The following is a 14,771-nucleotide window of genomic DNA, read 5'->3' as shown; positions in this document are numbered from 1 at the left end:
TTCTTTTTTTTTTAAAAAAAGCATGAAAGTTTAGCCTTTAGTAGACTTTTATGTTTTCCTTAATGCTTTATTCATATGAAGTCATATTTGACTTCTAATCAGGCAGTTTGCAATATGCCACTCATGAAAGGGTACCTTCAAAAATGGTTAAATCTTTTCTAGAGAAAAGTAGAAACTTATCTAAATTAAGGGTTTTTTTTTATACTGACATGATCCTAGCAGATGTATCAGTCACATCTGTCCCAGCAGACAACACAACCTGTAGTGTTCCTTTTCTGGAACAAAATTTGTTTCTCTGTTCCTGTCAATTTATGTACAGCTCTTCCTTATTTATGGAGAGCAGAGTCATATTACTGAAGCAGGCACCTGTAGGCTGAATAAACAAACCAAGAAGGAAAATTCCTTTTAAAGCTGTAGTTCTTTCAGGAGAACTATTGCCCGTTTTAAAGAAAGCAAAACTTTATACTTAATTTTTTAAAAATGGTTGTTCCATTATCACACTTCTGTATATTTCTCTTAGCATTGGAAAGATGCATGCTTAATCAGATTATAGAATGATGAGCTTGATTTTGTGGTACCGTGAAAGTGAAATCTGTCATCCAATTTGAAAGCAAATGAGATCAGGTCAAGAATATAGTTGAACTGGAAAGCCAATGTCTAAAATGTCATTCTTTTCTTGAAGTCTCTCTCCCCACCCAAACCTGAAGTTCTGATTTTTTTTCTAAAATTACCCTACAATAGATTAAGCAGCTTTTATGCTTCTTATACAACCTTGAAGGAACATTTTAAACAAAAGGTCCATTATTATCATTATTGAGCTGGCTAGGTGGGTCAGTGGCTAAGACGCTGAGCTTGTCGATCAGAAAGGTCAGCAGTTTGGCTGTTTGAATCCCTAGTATAGATCTCCTGCGTGAGCAGGGGGTTGGACTAGATGACCTCCAAGGTCCCTTCCAACTCCGTTACTGTTACTATTAATATCAGTTGTTTACATCAGTTCAAAAGTGCAGTATATTCAGGGTTTGTCTTCCCCTTAATGTGCTTCCTCTGGCTAATTTCTGATTATGGCTCAGTTTTTCTATTGCTCCTTAAAGTAAGTGGTGATGAGTTGGAAATGGCATTGGCACAAAAAATTGGCATTTGTGTTTACTTTTCCAGAATCAAGCAGAGAGTCCTAAAATATGGGGACAGTCAATTATGTTTTCTTACGATTTAAGGATCAGTGCCATATATATCATGTTGGGTGCCTAGTCATTTAAAATAAAAAATAAGAAGCTGGTAGTATCACACCAGATAATTGCAATAGCTTCCTGTGTTTCAGTTAGACCAGTGTATGTCAGGGTTTCCCAATCTTTTAGCCTAATGAGTAATGTTATAATCTGAAAATATGTGCAAGCTCTCATGCCATGTGGCTTTCGGAAAGGGAAAGCTTGCCCTTTCACAAAATAAATTCTCAGAAGTTACAAAGCACCACTTTTATCAGAATGCTAATGGTCACCACATCTTGTCCTCCTCCAGCAAAATGTTCTTTCTCGGAAAGTACTGTGGTATATTATATTCTGTTACGGGGTAAAAACTTACTCAATGTTAGTATATTGTTAAAAGCCAGTGTAAATTCAGAAGATTTGACAATCAAGATGAAAACAAAATAAACCTGGAGAAGAGTGCTTTACTTTGCAGCACGTAATGTGAAAAAAATCTGAGGAACAGAACATTTGTCAGATCTGTGTTCTTTGTATTCTCCCTGCCTTAGTTTATTTTGCTTATAGTAAAAAAAAAGTATATAACAGGGATAAGATATCAAGGGCCCTGTAGGTGTTGTTGAGTCAGAGCTTGAGAAGAAGTCTAGCTTTACAATAGTGTTTACAGAAACTCAATATTCTATATTTTCAATTCAGCATACTTTTTTGTACTTTTTTGCCCCCTAAATAATAACTGGAGAATTTCTCTTCATACAGACCTCTGATGCTTACACAAGGTGCCTACTATAAGGATATTAGCAGAAAGCTTTCATCTTGGCTGATGCTGGTTTTTAAGTCAAACCATCAAGTTTATTCTCCTTAGTAATTTTGTCTGCCTCCTATTTTTTTTATAGAATGTGTATGTGAACATAAATCGCATAATGTCGGTAGCCAATCGTTTGGTGGAGTCCGGTCACTATGCTTCACAACAAATCAAGCAGATTGCCAACCAGTTGGAACAGGAATGGAAGGCATTTGCTGCAGCCTTGGATGAACGCAGCACCTTGCTGGATATGTCAGCTATTTTCCACCAGAAGGCTGAACAGGTCAGTCATTCCACAAGACCAGAGGATGTCTGTTGGTTTTCCAAGGTATCATTTAATTTTATAATTGGTTTAGGACAGTGATGGCGAACCTTTTAGACAAAGTGTGCCCAAATTTGAAGGTGTGTGCATGCACTCGCCAGAGCGCCGGAAACCAGACGACTGGCAGGCTGAGCTGGGGCGACGGCGCACATGCCCACCGAGAGGGTTTTGTGCGCCACCTCTGGCACATGTTCCATAGGTTCGCCATCACAGGTTTAGGACAAGAGTAGACAGTCTGAAATTCTGAGACACTATAGAGCACGGATGTTAAACTCGCGGTGTCACATTGCCATCACAATTGTTTTTCCCCTTCACAGAGCTCGAGTGGGTTTGACGCATCCGGCCCACGGGCTACAAGTTTGACACCCCTGCTATAGAGCATCTCAATTCTTTTACTAAATTGATGATTGCAGTTGTCAAAAGTGGCAGTTTCCTGCTATTTTGAGACACATGCCAACTATAGAAGTCACGTGCAAACCATATTTCTAATACTTTAAACAGCTCAGCCAGGAGGAAGAGGCGTGGCTATGCAAATTCAACTCAGTCTCTGGCCAACCAGATAGAAGTTAACTCATTGCTTGGACTCTCTAAGCAGCTCACAGGAGAAAGATTTCCAGAAACACAAATGAATATTCCCTTAGATGTTGAGAAGAAAAGCATGGGTCTTACCTACTTGGTATCTCACTTAATCTGCTGGGACCCTCAGCTTCTCCTGTAAATGTTAGACACAGCCCCCTGGCTGCCAGAATATTCTCCATCCTGGTTAGAATCAAGGGACCAGCTTGTATATTTGGCTTGCAGAGGCATTGAGAGGAGAGAAGATTCCTTTCAGCTGGTGAATCACTTAAAGTTACATGCAGCTGTGATCTGGGATCCACCCTTCTAGATCTTGCTTTGGACAGCAAGAAAGAGCCATCATTGTGGTTTTGCTACTTTGCAAAACCGCACTTTATTTTTGCTAGAAGAGACAAGGAAACTCCCGTCTTGATTTTCTTGCTTCCTCCTATAAAAATTACACAAGGAAAAGGAATCAGGGACTACTGAAATCTTTTTTTCTTTAAAGCTTCTAGCAAGGAAAGGCCTGAAAAATGGGATCTTGAGGTAAGATTTGTCTGTACCTGCTTTAAGGATTATTGATCTGTAAACTAAGAATTCTCATAGGTTCATACTCAAGGTATATATTGTAGAGTCTCAGAATTGAGCTGAGGATGAGTGAAAAGCAGGGACAAAACAATGCTTTGTGCAGATTTTTTCCATAATTAGTAACATTTATAATGCTTAAGCAATCTCCCCTATTTCAAAAAAGTAATAAATAAATATTTCATCCAAGGCAAATACTTCACTTTGGTTCTTTGCCATTCTTTTTGTTATGTAACAGTTATGTGTTGCTTCCAATGACTTAAAAACCTAATCTGGAGAGAAACTGGCATAGAAGCTAAACTCATGCTCCTGAGTGGCCTATCTCCATAACTAGAATGTGACTTTCTTATGGCTATATAGTGTTATAAACTTACCTGTGTGATCTATAGTATTGTTTCTATTATAGCAGCACTGCTTGAGCTACTTTTATTGAGGGAAATGGGAGACCAGTGTTCAGCTCTATTGTCTTTGATCATTAGAATACTGTTTCAGTTGCTTGCTCCAATTTTCCAGAAATAGAGAAAATATAGTATTATATAATTCCTGGTGCCAGCCCTCTTTAGTCCCAATGTGTGTGCCAGTACTCATGATGGGAACTGCAGTCCAAAAGTATATACTTCCCAGAGTCTCTGTGAGGAAAGTGGGCAGTTTTTAAATGTGATATACAACTAAGTATAAATATTCAAGAGGGCATAACTTTCTTACCTGATACTTGTGTCCTAAATTGGAATCATATTGGGACAATCAGGACTTGTGCGTAATCACGTAGGACAGTGATTCCCAAATCTGGGTAAATTATCCAAAATTGGATAAAGGTGTCTTTTCACAAATCCATTACCCATCACAGCAGGGACATTTAAATTGACTAAAGATTGACATGTGCACTAAAATATATTCAAAAATCGCCCAAAGTATTCTTATAAAGATGAAACTGCTAATAGTAATTTGTTGAAATGACATAAACATCACTCAACAATATTGTTTTTATAATTCAGGTCCCTGAGTTACGACCATTCATTCAGCAGTTGTTATGACAGTGCTGAAGGAAGGGACTTAGACTGTACTGAAAATTTGAGAAGATTTTCTGATAAATGTTTTTGGGTAATGAAGAATCAAGTCTGGAGTTTTAGGGATTTCCTTTGCTTGCTGATGGCACAAGACACACACAAATTATCCCCTTCCAGGCTGCTGCTATTCCTCATTACCAAGCAGAGAAACATTGCCCTGACAACTTGATTGAATCTCAGTCATACTTTAAACACCCAAACCAGGGCCCTGCTTCCTGCTAATCATACAGTACATATACACACTAAAATCAACTCCCTAGTGTAATTGGGGTTTTCTAATGGTTAAGAATTCAGTTCTGCTGTTCTTTATAACAACTTCCTTTGACATTATTGTCTTTTCTTTCATTTAAGCAATGAAAGATAGGTTGGCAGGGAGGCTGATTATTTTGGGAAAGATCATTTGACTTCAAAGATCCAATCCAATGAAAATTGTATTTTCCAAGGCTTGTGTCAAAAAAAAAAAACAACCCCTAGATTTTCTCATATTAGAATGAAATAACTGCCACCTGCTTAAATTATATTTCATTACCAAGGGCCTTAAATGAATGCAGTGAATGTGATATAGTTGGGAAACATTTCTTCCAAATTAGAAAATGATCTGTTTTTGATCTGAGCACTTTAAACAGGTTGCTGTCTTTTGCCTTGAGAACTGGCGTAATGCAGCCACAAAAACTGCAGATTGCTGGTTTGCAAAGTAAGAATAGCAAGGCTGAGTTGTGATGCAAAAAGTCATGAATTCAGGTAGCATGTGTCTAGGTTTGCTACAGGTAGATGATAAGTTTCCCCTATTACAGTATTGAGAGATTAGTGAAATGTGAAGAATTCCACAGATGCTAAATATGTGCCTATATATAGAAAATTTAATATCTAGTATCCCCCCAAAATTGGACAAGAACCCTACCTGAAATGATACATATTGAGCTGGGTGACTTCATCTGTATGTACAAGTTGATCTATAAATTCATATCTTCTGTGCGTGATTTACCAGTCGTGTTTGCTTCCTGTGGCTTTGTCACTGAGGTGAGTTTATTTGATAATAGAATAATAGAGTTGGAATGGACCTTGGAGGTCTTCTAGTCCAGCTCCCTGCTCAAGCAGGAAACTCTACACTGTTTCAGACAAATGGTTGTCCAATCTCTTCTTAAAACCTCCATTGTTGGACTACCCACAACATCTGGATTCTGATTAATAAAAACTGATAAAGATTCTGTTGATTAAGACCTTTCCCCAGGTCAACACCACATAAAAGATGTCATCATTTTGAGTATCATTGTATCGCTGGGGCACATATAAATAGTACAGAAATTGTTGAGGAAAACAATTCCCTTCATCTACCTTAAAACAGGAAGGTGGGTTCATTACCTCCAAACGGGTGGGCTGCTGCGGGTTCGCAGGGGTTCGGAAGAACCTCTAGCTAAGATTCTGTGCAGTTCGGAGAACCCCAAAATCCCACTCCTGGCTGGCCCCGCCTACCCTGCCCCTCCCAGGAGTCCCCATGCAGCCCGTTTTGGATGCAGGTAAATGTAGGGTGTGTGCAGGGGCTCGGGGAGGACGAAAAATGAGCCTACTGGAAGTTCTGGGCCTCCGGAGCCTGGGGAGCCATTTTTTCCCTCCCGGAGGCTCAAAGAAAGCCTCCAGAGCTCGGGGAGGGCAAAAACGCCCCTCCAGCTATGCTGCAGGAGGCCAACTAGGCCACACCCACCATGGCCACGCCCACCCAGCAACCGGGCAGAGAACCCCTTGGTAAAATTTTTGAAGCCCACCCTGCCTCCAAATGCCATTGAATTGTGTGGGATATGTATCCAAATAAAAGAAAAGAAGCGATTTGTTTTTATTTGGCTTTTTTTCTGTGTAAAAGCTATTCCTGGAGAAATAAAAATTGAATGTAGAGGAGTCTGTTTATGAATTGACCTCATTAATTGTTTGATTGGCTACTTAATTGTGTACTTTCTCTACACAAACAAGAAAACAATCCATGAATTGCAAGTTATTGTATTAATGCAATGTCTCTCTTGAGTGTGTACAATATTGATGATGGGGATGATAGAAGCAAATGATTTGATCTGATTTTCTGGTGCCAGAGATTGCAGCTGAACTCTTTTGGATGCATTTGGAATTCTTTTGCATGTGAATTGAGGTTTGGCTTCAGATTGTTTTAATGTTTCCATATGTGTTTGTTTCCTCTTCCAAGCCACTCCATAGTTAACAAAGGATTCTCATATTACTAAAGTGTTTGTTTTCTTTTTAATAACCATCTCTGTTTTGCAGAGTATAGTGAAATGAATTGCTAATTTTTTTGAAATGCAACTATTTTTATGTTTTAGAGGAGCCAGAGTGGAAATAAACTCGAAAATTATATTAGCAGCTGAAAAACTTTCTCTGATTTTTAATGGAGGAAAAAAAACTTACCTTTGAAGCGAAGAGCACATTTTCTAACAAAATATGCTTGCTCGGATAACTTTATGTTGGTTCTTAGTGCTTGTAGTGAATAAGTTTTTATTTCTCCTCCTAGTACATGAGTAACGTGGATTCATGGTGTAAGGCCTGTGGTGAAGTGGAGCTTCCTTCAGAACTGCAAGATTTGGAGGATGCTATTCACCATCACCAAGGAATATATGAGCATATTACCGTGGCATACTCTGAGGTAGGTGATATTCTATTTTCTGCTTGTAAATACAATGTTTGCTATAAAAATATACAATGTTTGCTATAAAAATATACAATAGTGTTCACACATTCAGTAAAAAAAAAAAAAAAGGTTCTCTGAACAAATCATAACTTTTATTATTTTACTGTGGCACAAGATTCTGTGGACCAGAGTTCATTTTATCGCTTATGTGTTTGTGAGGAAGAAAGCAAAACTTGAAATGGATTAGGCTGAGAAAAAGTGGTTAGCCAAAAGTTACCCAGCCAGCTTTCATACCTAAGAGGACTAGAATCCACAGTCTCCCAATTTCTAGGCCAGCACCTGAGTCACTATGCCAAACTGGCAATCAGTCACATATGCCAAGCAACTGTGATTTAGAAATTTTATGAAGAAGATTCTGGTCTGCAAATTGTGTTCCTTATGGGAATATGTTTGTCTTTAAGGTGCTAAGTTTGCAATAGCAAATATTTATCATATTTAATTGATATGGAGTTTTGATTTCAGCTCTCTGTTAAGTAAACCCTTGAAGTAAAACAATATTAAATATGTGTGAAATGATGCAATTCTTCAGTCTTCAGTTCACTTACTGTGCTAAGCCATGATTTTAAAATGGTTTGTTGAATAAGCCACCATGGCTGCATTCAGATATACTGCTTCTTCTTTTGAGAACAGTCTCCTCCCCCAAGTTGTTCTTTAAAGCATCTTTTGTAGAAAAAATATCCTAGATAGTAGGATTTCTGCTTTGGATGTTGGTCACTGACAACATACATTTATAGGCTGCAACTGTGGCTCTATCAAATTTGCCCAAAGAACTTTGGATCCATTGCCAAAACTGGTCTCTCTAGCTTCATTTTGGGTGATAATCCAAAAAGATTAGAAATATTTCTTATGCTCTCACCTCAGCTTTTAAATAACAAGAAATCATATTTGTTCACTCCTTTTTTCTTTTTCTTTTTCTTTTTGTTGCTATAAGTAAAAACATTCCTGCCTTGCATTAAATTATATGGCTTCTGTTCCTTTTTTAAATTCAGTGGCTGAAATTATATCATTTTTAAGCAATGTCTGTTGGCTATTTTATAACAATTTACAGTATATTAACAGTTCAGGCTTACTGCTGCTCCAATTATCACCAAGAAATAGAAATATAGTGCTGGTGACTTTGTGATTAAATAAAATTATTTCAATCTTCTACTTCCTGTTGTCAGGCCTTATATTTCATTATGTCTCTGTAATAAGATCAAGGACACTTTTCTATATCACAGCAGTGGTGGGATCCTGCGTTAATATAAACTTGACATCTCACATTACTCTCACTGCACTATGAAGGCAGTTCCTCATCTCCTTTAAAGAATAGGGGGGGAAATGAGCATCTGAATCAGCACTTTATAATTTGAGTTAGTAGATAACATTGCTAGCTAAAATTTCCATATCTCTAACTTTGAGCTGCGTTGGTAGCAGTAAATCAACATTTCCCATCAGGATGTGTTGATACAACTGAGTTATCTTTTTGCTGAAAAATGTGTATAAATCATAACTGATAACTAGTCAAGGATTATTCTTGTGATCTTATGCAAAAGTAGCAGCCATTCTTATGATATTAATTGAGTACCAAAGCCCACTCTTTAGGTAACCAAACCACAGGGTTTGGTTTGCAACATGCAAATCAAATACTTTTTTTTAATAGAAAAAAGGAGGAAATTTTCTCCTTCCAGGATTTTTTTTTTAAATGTGTCAGAAAGAAATTCAGGCAGGCGGCAAATCTTCCCTTCCTGGTTCTTTTTAAATGGGATTAAATTTTGTACATAGGATTGTACAAAACATTTAATTCATGAAATTTCATGAGAGGTGTTTTTGAATTTGTTACTGTTTTATTTATTTTTTTTAATACAAAACAGTCTGCTCTGAGCATTTTGGAAGGATTTCGAATTTGAAAACAAAATGCTTCAAATTTGGAACACCTCTGTTTCAAGCTTGAGATGCTTCCAAAAAGACTTCAAAATGCTGTTTGCCTTTGAAGCAGGGCATTTTGAAGAATTCACACTCAGAATCTTTTAAAATGAAACATTTATCTATTTATACAGTTCCATCTATTTGAAATAGTTTAACTATTTTAAATAAATAATTTGTTTATTTGATATTTAAATAGTTTAATAGTTTGACTATGTATTTTCTGCCAGTTATAAAACCTATTTGACTGGCCCTCCCTAAAAGTAATGTTGTTGTTATTATTATTTTTTTTAAAAAAAAGCTTCCTTAAATGACAACTTCCCATTGAGACATTCATTTTTCAGTCACACTAACCATTAAAAGGGAAGAAGGCAAGCTTGTACAATCTGAATAGTGAGCAATTTCCTTTCCTTTCTAGGAAGTGAGAAAAATATCAAAGCCCTGTTTCTACATATATAAAACAGAATTATGAAGATAAAGGAACAATGTTCTCTTCAATAAACCTCAATAAATTGTAGCCAGAAGATGTGTTCAGTCAAGCCTCAGACTGATTACAAAATACTTGTTCCACCACAGTCATATTTAAAATTTGATTGAAGACAGATGGCGAAAGTAACTCAATTTATAGCAATGTTGCATGGTCCCCTACAGGCATTCCCAGGCACCCTGCTGAAGAAGACTTAATGTTTAAGCAGTCTGTTTTCAGTTCGCTTAGGCTAGATGCTGAGGAGAGTTTTCAGTCAAATTAGCATAAGAAACCTTGATGGTGAGCAGTCGCCTTCAAGTATGTCTCATTTTAAGTTTAATTCTCTGTTTTAGTCTACTTGCATTTGCATGTTTTCGAACTGCTAGGTGGGCAGGAGCTGGGGCAAGGAAGGGCGCTCACCCCGTCGCGCGGCACATGGGTTTCAAACCCAGGCTGTCAGCTGGGAAGCTGACAAGCTCAGCATCTTTAACTGCTCTAGCATCAGATATGACTGGAAATACAGGAAATTCGTTACCCTGTTAAGGCAGCATCCGCTTGGCCAGAAACCTCTCCATGACTTTGTCAACTTTTGATTCTGTTAGAAGGTATCCCTCTACTTATGTCTCTATCTTTTCTGCACTATTATCTCCTTGTTTGCAGAAGCTCTTGAAACATAGGGATTCTTTCTGCATTACATACTGTAGCTATAGGGATGCCAATATATAACTAAAAATAATCCAGTCTGAACCAATCAACCAGAGGCTTTTGTCTATCTGGAAACTTCTGGGAAACCTTATATTTTAATATTTATTGATACCGTGACATCTTGGGAACATGGATGTTGTGCCAGCATTTAATCTGATGCATACTTACTGACTAAATAACTTTATCAAATGATGGCAATTTTCCCCTGTGCAGCTGAAAACTTTTGTTTTTCAGATTTACACAGAGAAATGTGTAAATGTAACTACTATAAACCTAACATCATCTCCCTCTTTCCTAAGACAACATTTGTGGAGACAAATTTGTAAATTCATCTTGAAGACAAATAATAAAATTAAAGCAAAATGGCTTGCATTTTAACAAGCTTGTAATTTTAACAGTGACTGCTGTTATAGACCATGACTTGGGTCTATAAGAGTTCTTTACCTCAAATCCAGCTTCTCCAATAAAGTCTTACAACTTAAGAAGATTTCTAAAAGTAGGATTTCTTGATCAGGTGAAGTAGTTGAAATAAAATCTTGAATCCCTTCTTATTTGTTTGATTTCATCCAAAATAAATTCCAATATGCTATTCTTGTAAAGATATATCTAAATGGCAAAACCGGTGTTGCAGTTCCATATTATAGAACTCTGCAGCCAGTATGTAAACACCTTCATTCTTACTTTCTAGGTAAGTCAGGATGGGAAATCACTGCTTGACAAATTGCAACGACCTTTGACACCTGGAAGCTCAGATTCGCTCACAGCTTCAGCCAACTATTCCAAGGCAGTACACCATGTCCTAGATGTTATTCATGAAGTGCTGCATCACCAGAGGCAATTGGAGAACATTTGGCAACATCGAAAAGTTCGCTTACATCAACGGCTTCAACTCTGTGTCTTTCAACAGGATGTACAACAGGTCAGTCCGTATCTCCTGGTACTGGGGATTCTATGTGGAAATGCATGCAGAGGCTACCCATACCTTCTTGATCTAAGGGGACGTTTTAAAAAGTAAAATTCTCAGTCAGTGCACTTTCATATTATCTTGATTTGTTCCAATTACAAAAGTAGGCTAAAATAAAATGCTGGAATTGAAGAAGAAGGAAGGGTGGTACTGTAGAACTGATATACTGATATACCAGTAGATTTCTGCTGGACAGCTGGCAATTCCAGGGCTAAGTACCATCTAAAATATCCTGTCTGATCCTGTTTGTTGAAAATTGAAATGAGCGTTTCCTCTAAAGTCTGAATGAGAAACATCTCAAAAACTTTCTCCTTGAAATGTTACCCCTCTTCTCATTGGTAGTGTGATGCCACTCACTTTGAGACCTTCAGTGCATCTGCAAATATTAAGTGAAGCTCTTGCCACCAAAATGTAGATCAAATACATGTCTTTGCTTGTGTGTTCTTGATGTACTGCAAAGTATGGTGGCCAGAGACATCAAAAACACAAAATTACTGAAGAGTTGAAGAAGAGCGCTCTTTGAGGAGTCAGATTATTTCCAAAGTCTAGTTGGATAGCCCGAGGTACACAAAAAGAGAATTAACTCTAAAATATAAACAGGGAGAAGCACAAAATAAAGCAATAGCATTAGAAAGGAGTTAGCATCGGCAGGACCTATTTGTCTGGTAAATAAAAGATAAAAACAGTAGAAACCATATAATCAGTATATTAATTCCCACTGCCATCAGGCTCAATTTAATTAACTAGGAACTAATGAGGAATTAAAGTCCTCCCATTACATATGGAACTGGCTCCTCCAGTTAATAAAGACCTGAAATAGTTGATTTTGGGAGCCAGATGGGAGATGTGTCCTTCTGGAACTCGTGCTACAGAGTACCCTTTCCTCTTCCTTGGGTTGCACAAGTTTAGAAGAATCCTAGATAGCATTGTCAAATGTCGTTCCATTCCATTTATTTCAAATGGTTCTACCCATGAATATCCTGATCAAATACAAGTCAGCTCATCCATAAAGAAATCTGTAGAAAGCATCTATGGAGCCTGTTGTCATCTCACTACTCTCTTCTCTCCATAAGAGAACCCGGTCACTTTAAACTAGTTGGCAGGTGTTTATAGACAAAACAAGAATGGAGAACATCTGTAGAGATTCTCAGTCATCCAGGTCATGGTTGTCCCAAAGGTGCTTTTTCAGGAGGCAACTTACCAGCTGTCTGCAAGGAATATAAATCTTCCAATTCCCCACTATCCTGTTAGAGTTGAAGAAGATTCTTGGATGAGAAGTGAAACATCTTCAAAGAAAAAAACAAAGTCCAGTTGCCTCCTAAAAAAACACCTTTGGGGCAAGAATGGAGAACGAACATTTTTGCTATTCCTATTACCAATGTTAAGCCCAAACCTGAGTTTGTGTCACTGTTCAGTCATGTTTTTATCTTATGCCATCATCACTTTAGAAGCCTTTTTAATCACTTCAGCTCCTTGATATATCAGTGAGCTGCCTAATTGGCAAGTGGAAAGGGTCCTTGTAGAAATGCTCTTATCCAGAACTATAATCATTTCACACTGCCAGGGGCTTAATCAGATTCAAAAACAGAACTGTCTGCCAAATCATCAAAAAAAAAATCCCTAAGAAAAGAAGCAAGAATTATCAGGTGTCTGGCGCAAACCATCTTTAATAGGAGTTTTGTGCTTATGGAAGAGTAAGGAATCAACAACTCCGTCCTAAAGTGATGTGAGCATAGCAAAAGAGTGATATCAGCAACCTCCATGATGACATCTGCTATGAAGTATATATCAACTTCAGCATGTGCCTACCTTTGTGAGTTACAACCAAAATTACATGCAGTAGTTCTACGGTCACGGTTGGAGGCTACAAATTCCCAGGGCAGTCCAGCTCCTATTTCGAGGGCTTGGAGCCTGAAGTTCCCAAGCTCTGCACTATTCAGTGCTTCCTGCAGCAACCTGAAAATGAGGCTGAGGAGGTCTTGGAGAACTTATTTTGGGCAGCAGGGTTGTCAATGCACCAGCAGCAGTTCTACCATATCCCTCTGGACCAACTTCACATACAGGCATTCCTATAACCTCTGGAACAGTGTAATCACTGTCAAAGTCTCACAAATTATTGCAGCATCACTTCCTTAGCAGTGGAAGAACCTGAAACCCAAAGACAAAGACCTCCAATAGGACCATACCCCCTAACTGCCCAATCCGTTTTCAGTAATGTAACCAGTGTATTGAACACTCAAATTAATCATAATCTTTTTGAAGTAAATTGAATGTTTCTGACATTTTGAAGAAATGTAAAATGGAGACCTTATTAGGCAACTCCTGAAGTCATCTGTTGGCAACTACTCCCCAAATTTAATCTGTGGTGGTGTCTACTTTTTTATCTATGGACAGGTTTTACTTTTATGATTGGAACTTCTAGCATATTGTTTTATCTGCATAGATGAGTAGCACCTGTTTGGGCAAAAGTGTCACTGGTGTAAACTCTTGTCATTGTTTGCTTCCATTTCAACATTTTGCATATACTTGGAGAAGGAAGTTTTTGTGAGTTCTAACACTTCCCAGATTCTGAAGGGAAAGGGGCTTAATCCCTCTACTCTGAGAATATAAGTGATCTCCATATCTCATTTGCCAAATATATTTCAAAATTGCTAAACCTGCATATTCTAACATTATTCTTGTTCCCCAAAGTCATCTCAAATAAAAAAGGCTTTGCGGAAATAAGTTTTGACTTGTTTTTCATACATGATAAAATAATCAGCATGAAATGGCCAAATCGGACAGCAGTTTATAAGAAAAAAAATACCCCATCTGGAGGTGGACTGTCTGTCTGTCTGTCCAACCAATCAACTACATATTTTTGTCAATTTAAGGCATTGTACCTGTCTAATCTCCCATCTCCTAATATTCCCCACAACAGCACTTTGTGGTGTTTGAGAGAGAATGACTGGCCTAAAGTTAGCCAGCTGATTTTTGTGCCTGAGGGAGGACTAGAACTCACAGTCTGGCTTCTAACTCAGGAGAAGCCACTACCCCAAGTTGGCTAGGGAAAGGTTTGTGGTTCAGATGAATACCATGACTTAATAGATTGCATGCACAAGAAGTGACTCTGGCCAGCCTGGAGAAAACAAAGTCAAAACAATAGACATGTCTAACACAATACAATAGATTTGATCAACAACAGAGCCTCCTCAAGATCTCACCAGTCCCCTGAGACCCCCAGGCCTAATGACAAAGCCAGGTTTTGAGGAATTTCCAGAAAATAAAGTATGATGGATGTGATCTGACTTTGGGGAGGGGGAGAATTTATAAGGTGAGCAGGTGAGTAGATCCCTGACAGGTGGGATCTGCAACATGGCCTTTCTTGCCAGATCTGATGGGATGAGCAGATGTAATCAGGAAGAGGCAATCCTTCAAATAACCAGACTCTGTGCTGTGAAGGGCTTTAAAGGTCAAAACCAGCCCTTTGAATTGGACTCAGAAGCATGTTGGCAACCAGTGCAGCTCACGGA

General features: G+C 38.1%; 1 protein-coding gene across 1 annotated transcript in view; it reads left to right on the top strand.

The window, feature by feature from the left end:
* Positions 1–14,771, top strand: part of TRIO (trio Rho guanine nucleotide exchange factor) — a 255,331-nt gene that overhangs the window by 108,312 nt on the left and 132,248 nt on the right. The window contains exons 7-9 of the mRNA XM_070940772.1: positions 2,093–2,284; positions 7,043–7,174; positions 10,984–11,214. Coding sequence (XP_070796873.1) covers positions 2,093–2,284; positions 7,043–7,174; positions 10,984–11,214 — 555 coding nt within the window. The remainder of the gene's footprint in view (positions 1–2,092; positions 2,285–7,042; positions 7,175–10,983; positions 11,215–14,771) is intronic.

This window comes from Pituophis catenifer, unplaced genomic scaffold, assembly GCF_029215685.1.
Source record: "Pituophis catenifer annectens isolate HBS135680 unplaced genomic scaffold, rPitCat1.0.hap2 SCAF_3, whole genome shotgun sequence".
Taxonomy (NCBI): Eukaryota; Metazoa; Chordata; class Lepidosauria; order Squamata; family Colubridae; genus Pituophis; species Pituophis catenifer.
The sequence above is the reverse complement of the archived record's forward strand: the minus strand, read 5'-3'. Positions and strand labels throughout refer to the sequence as shown.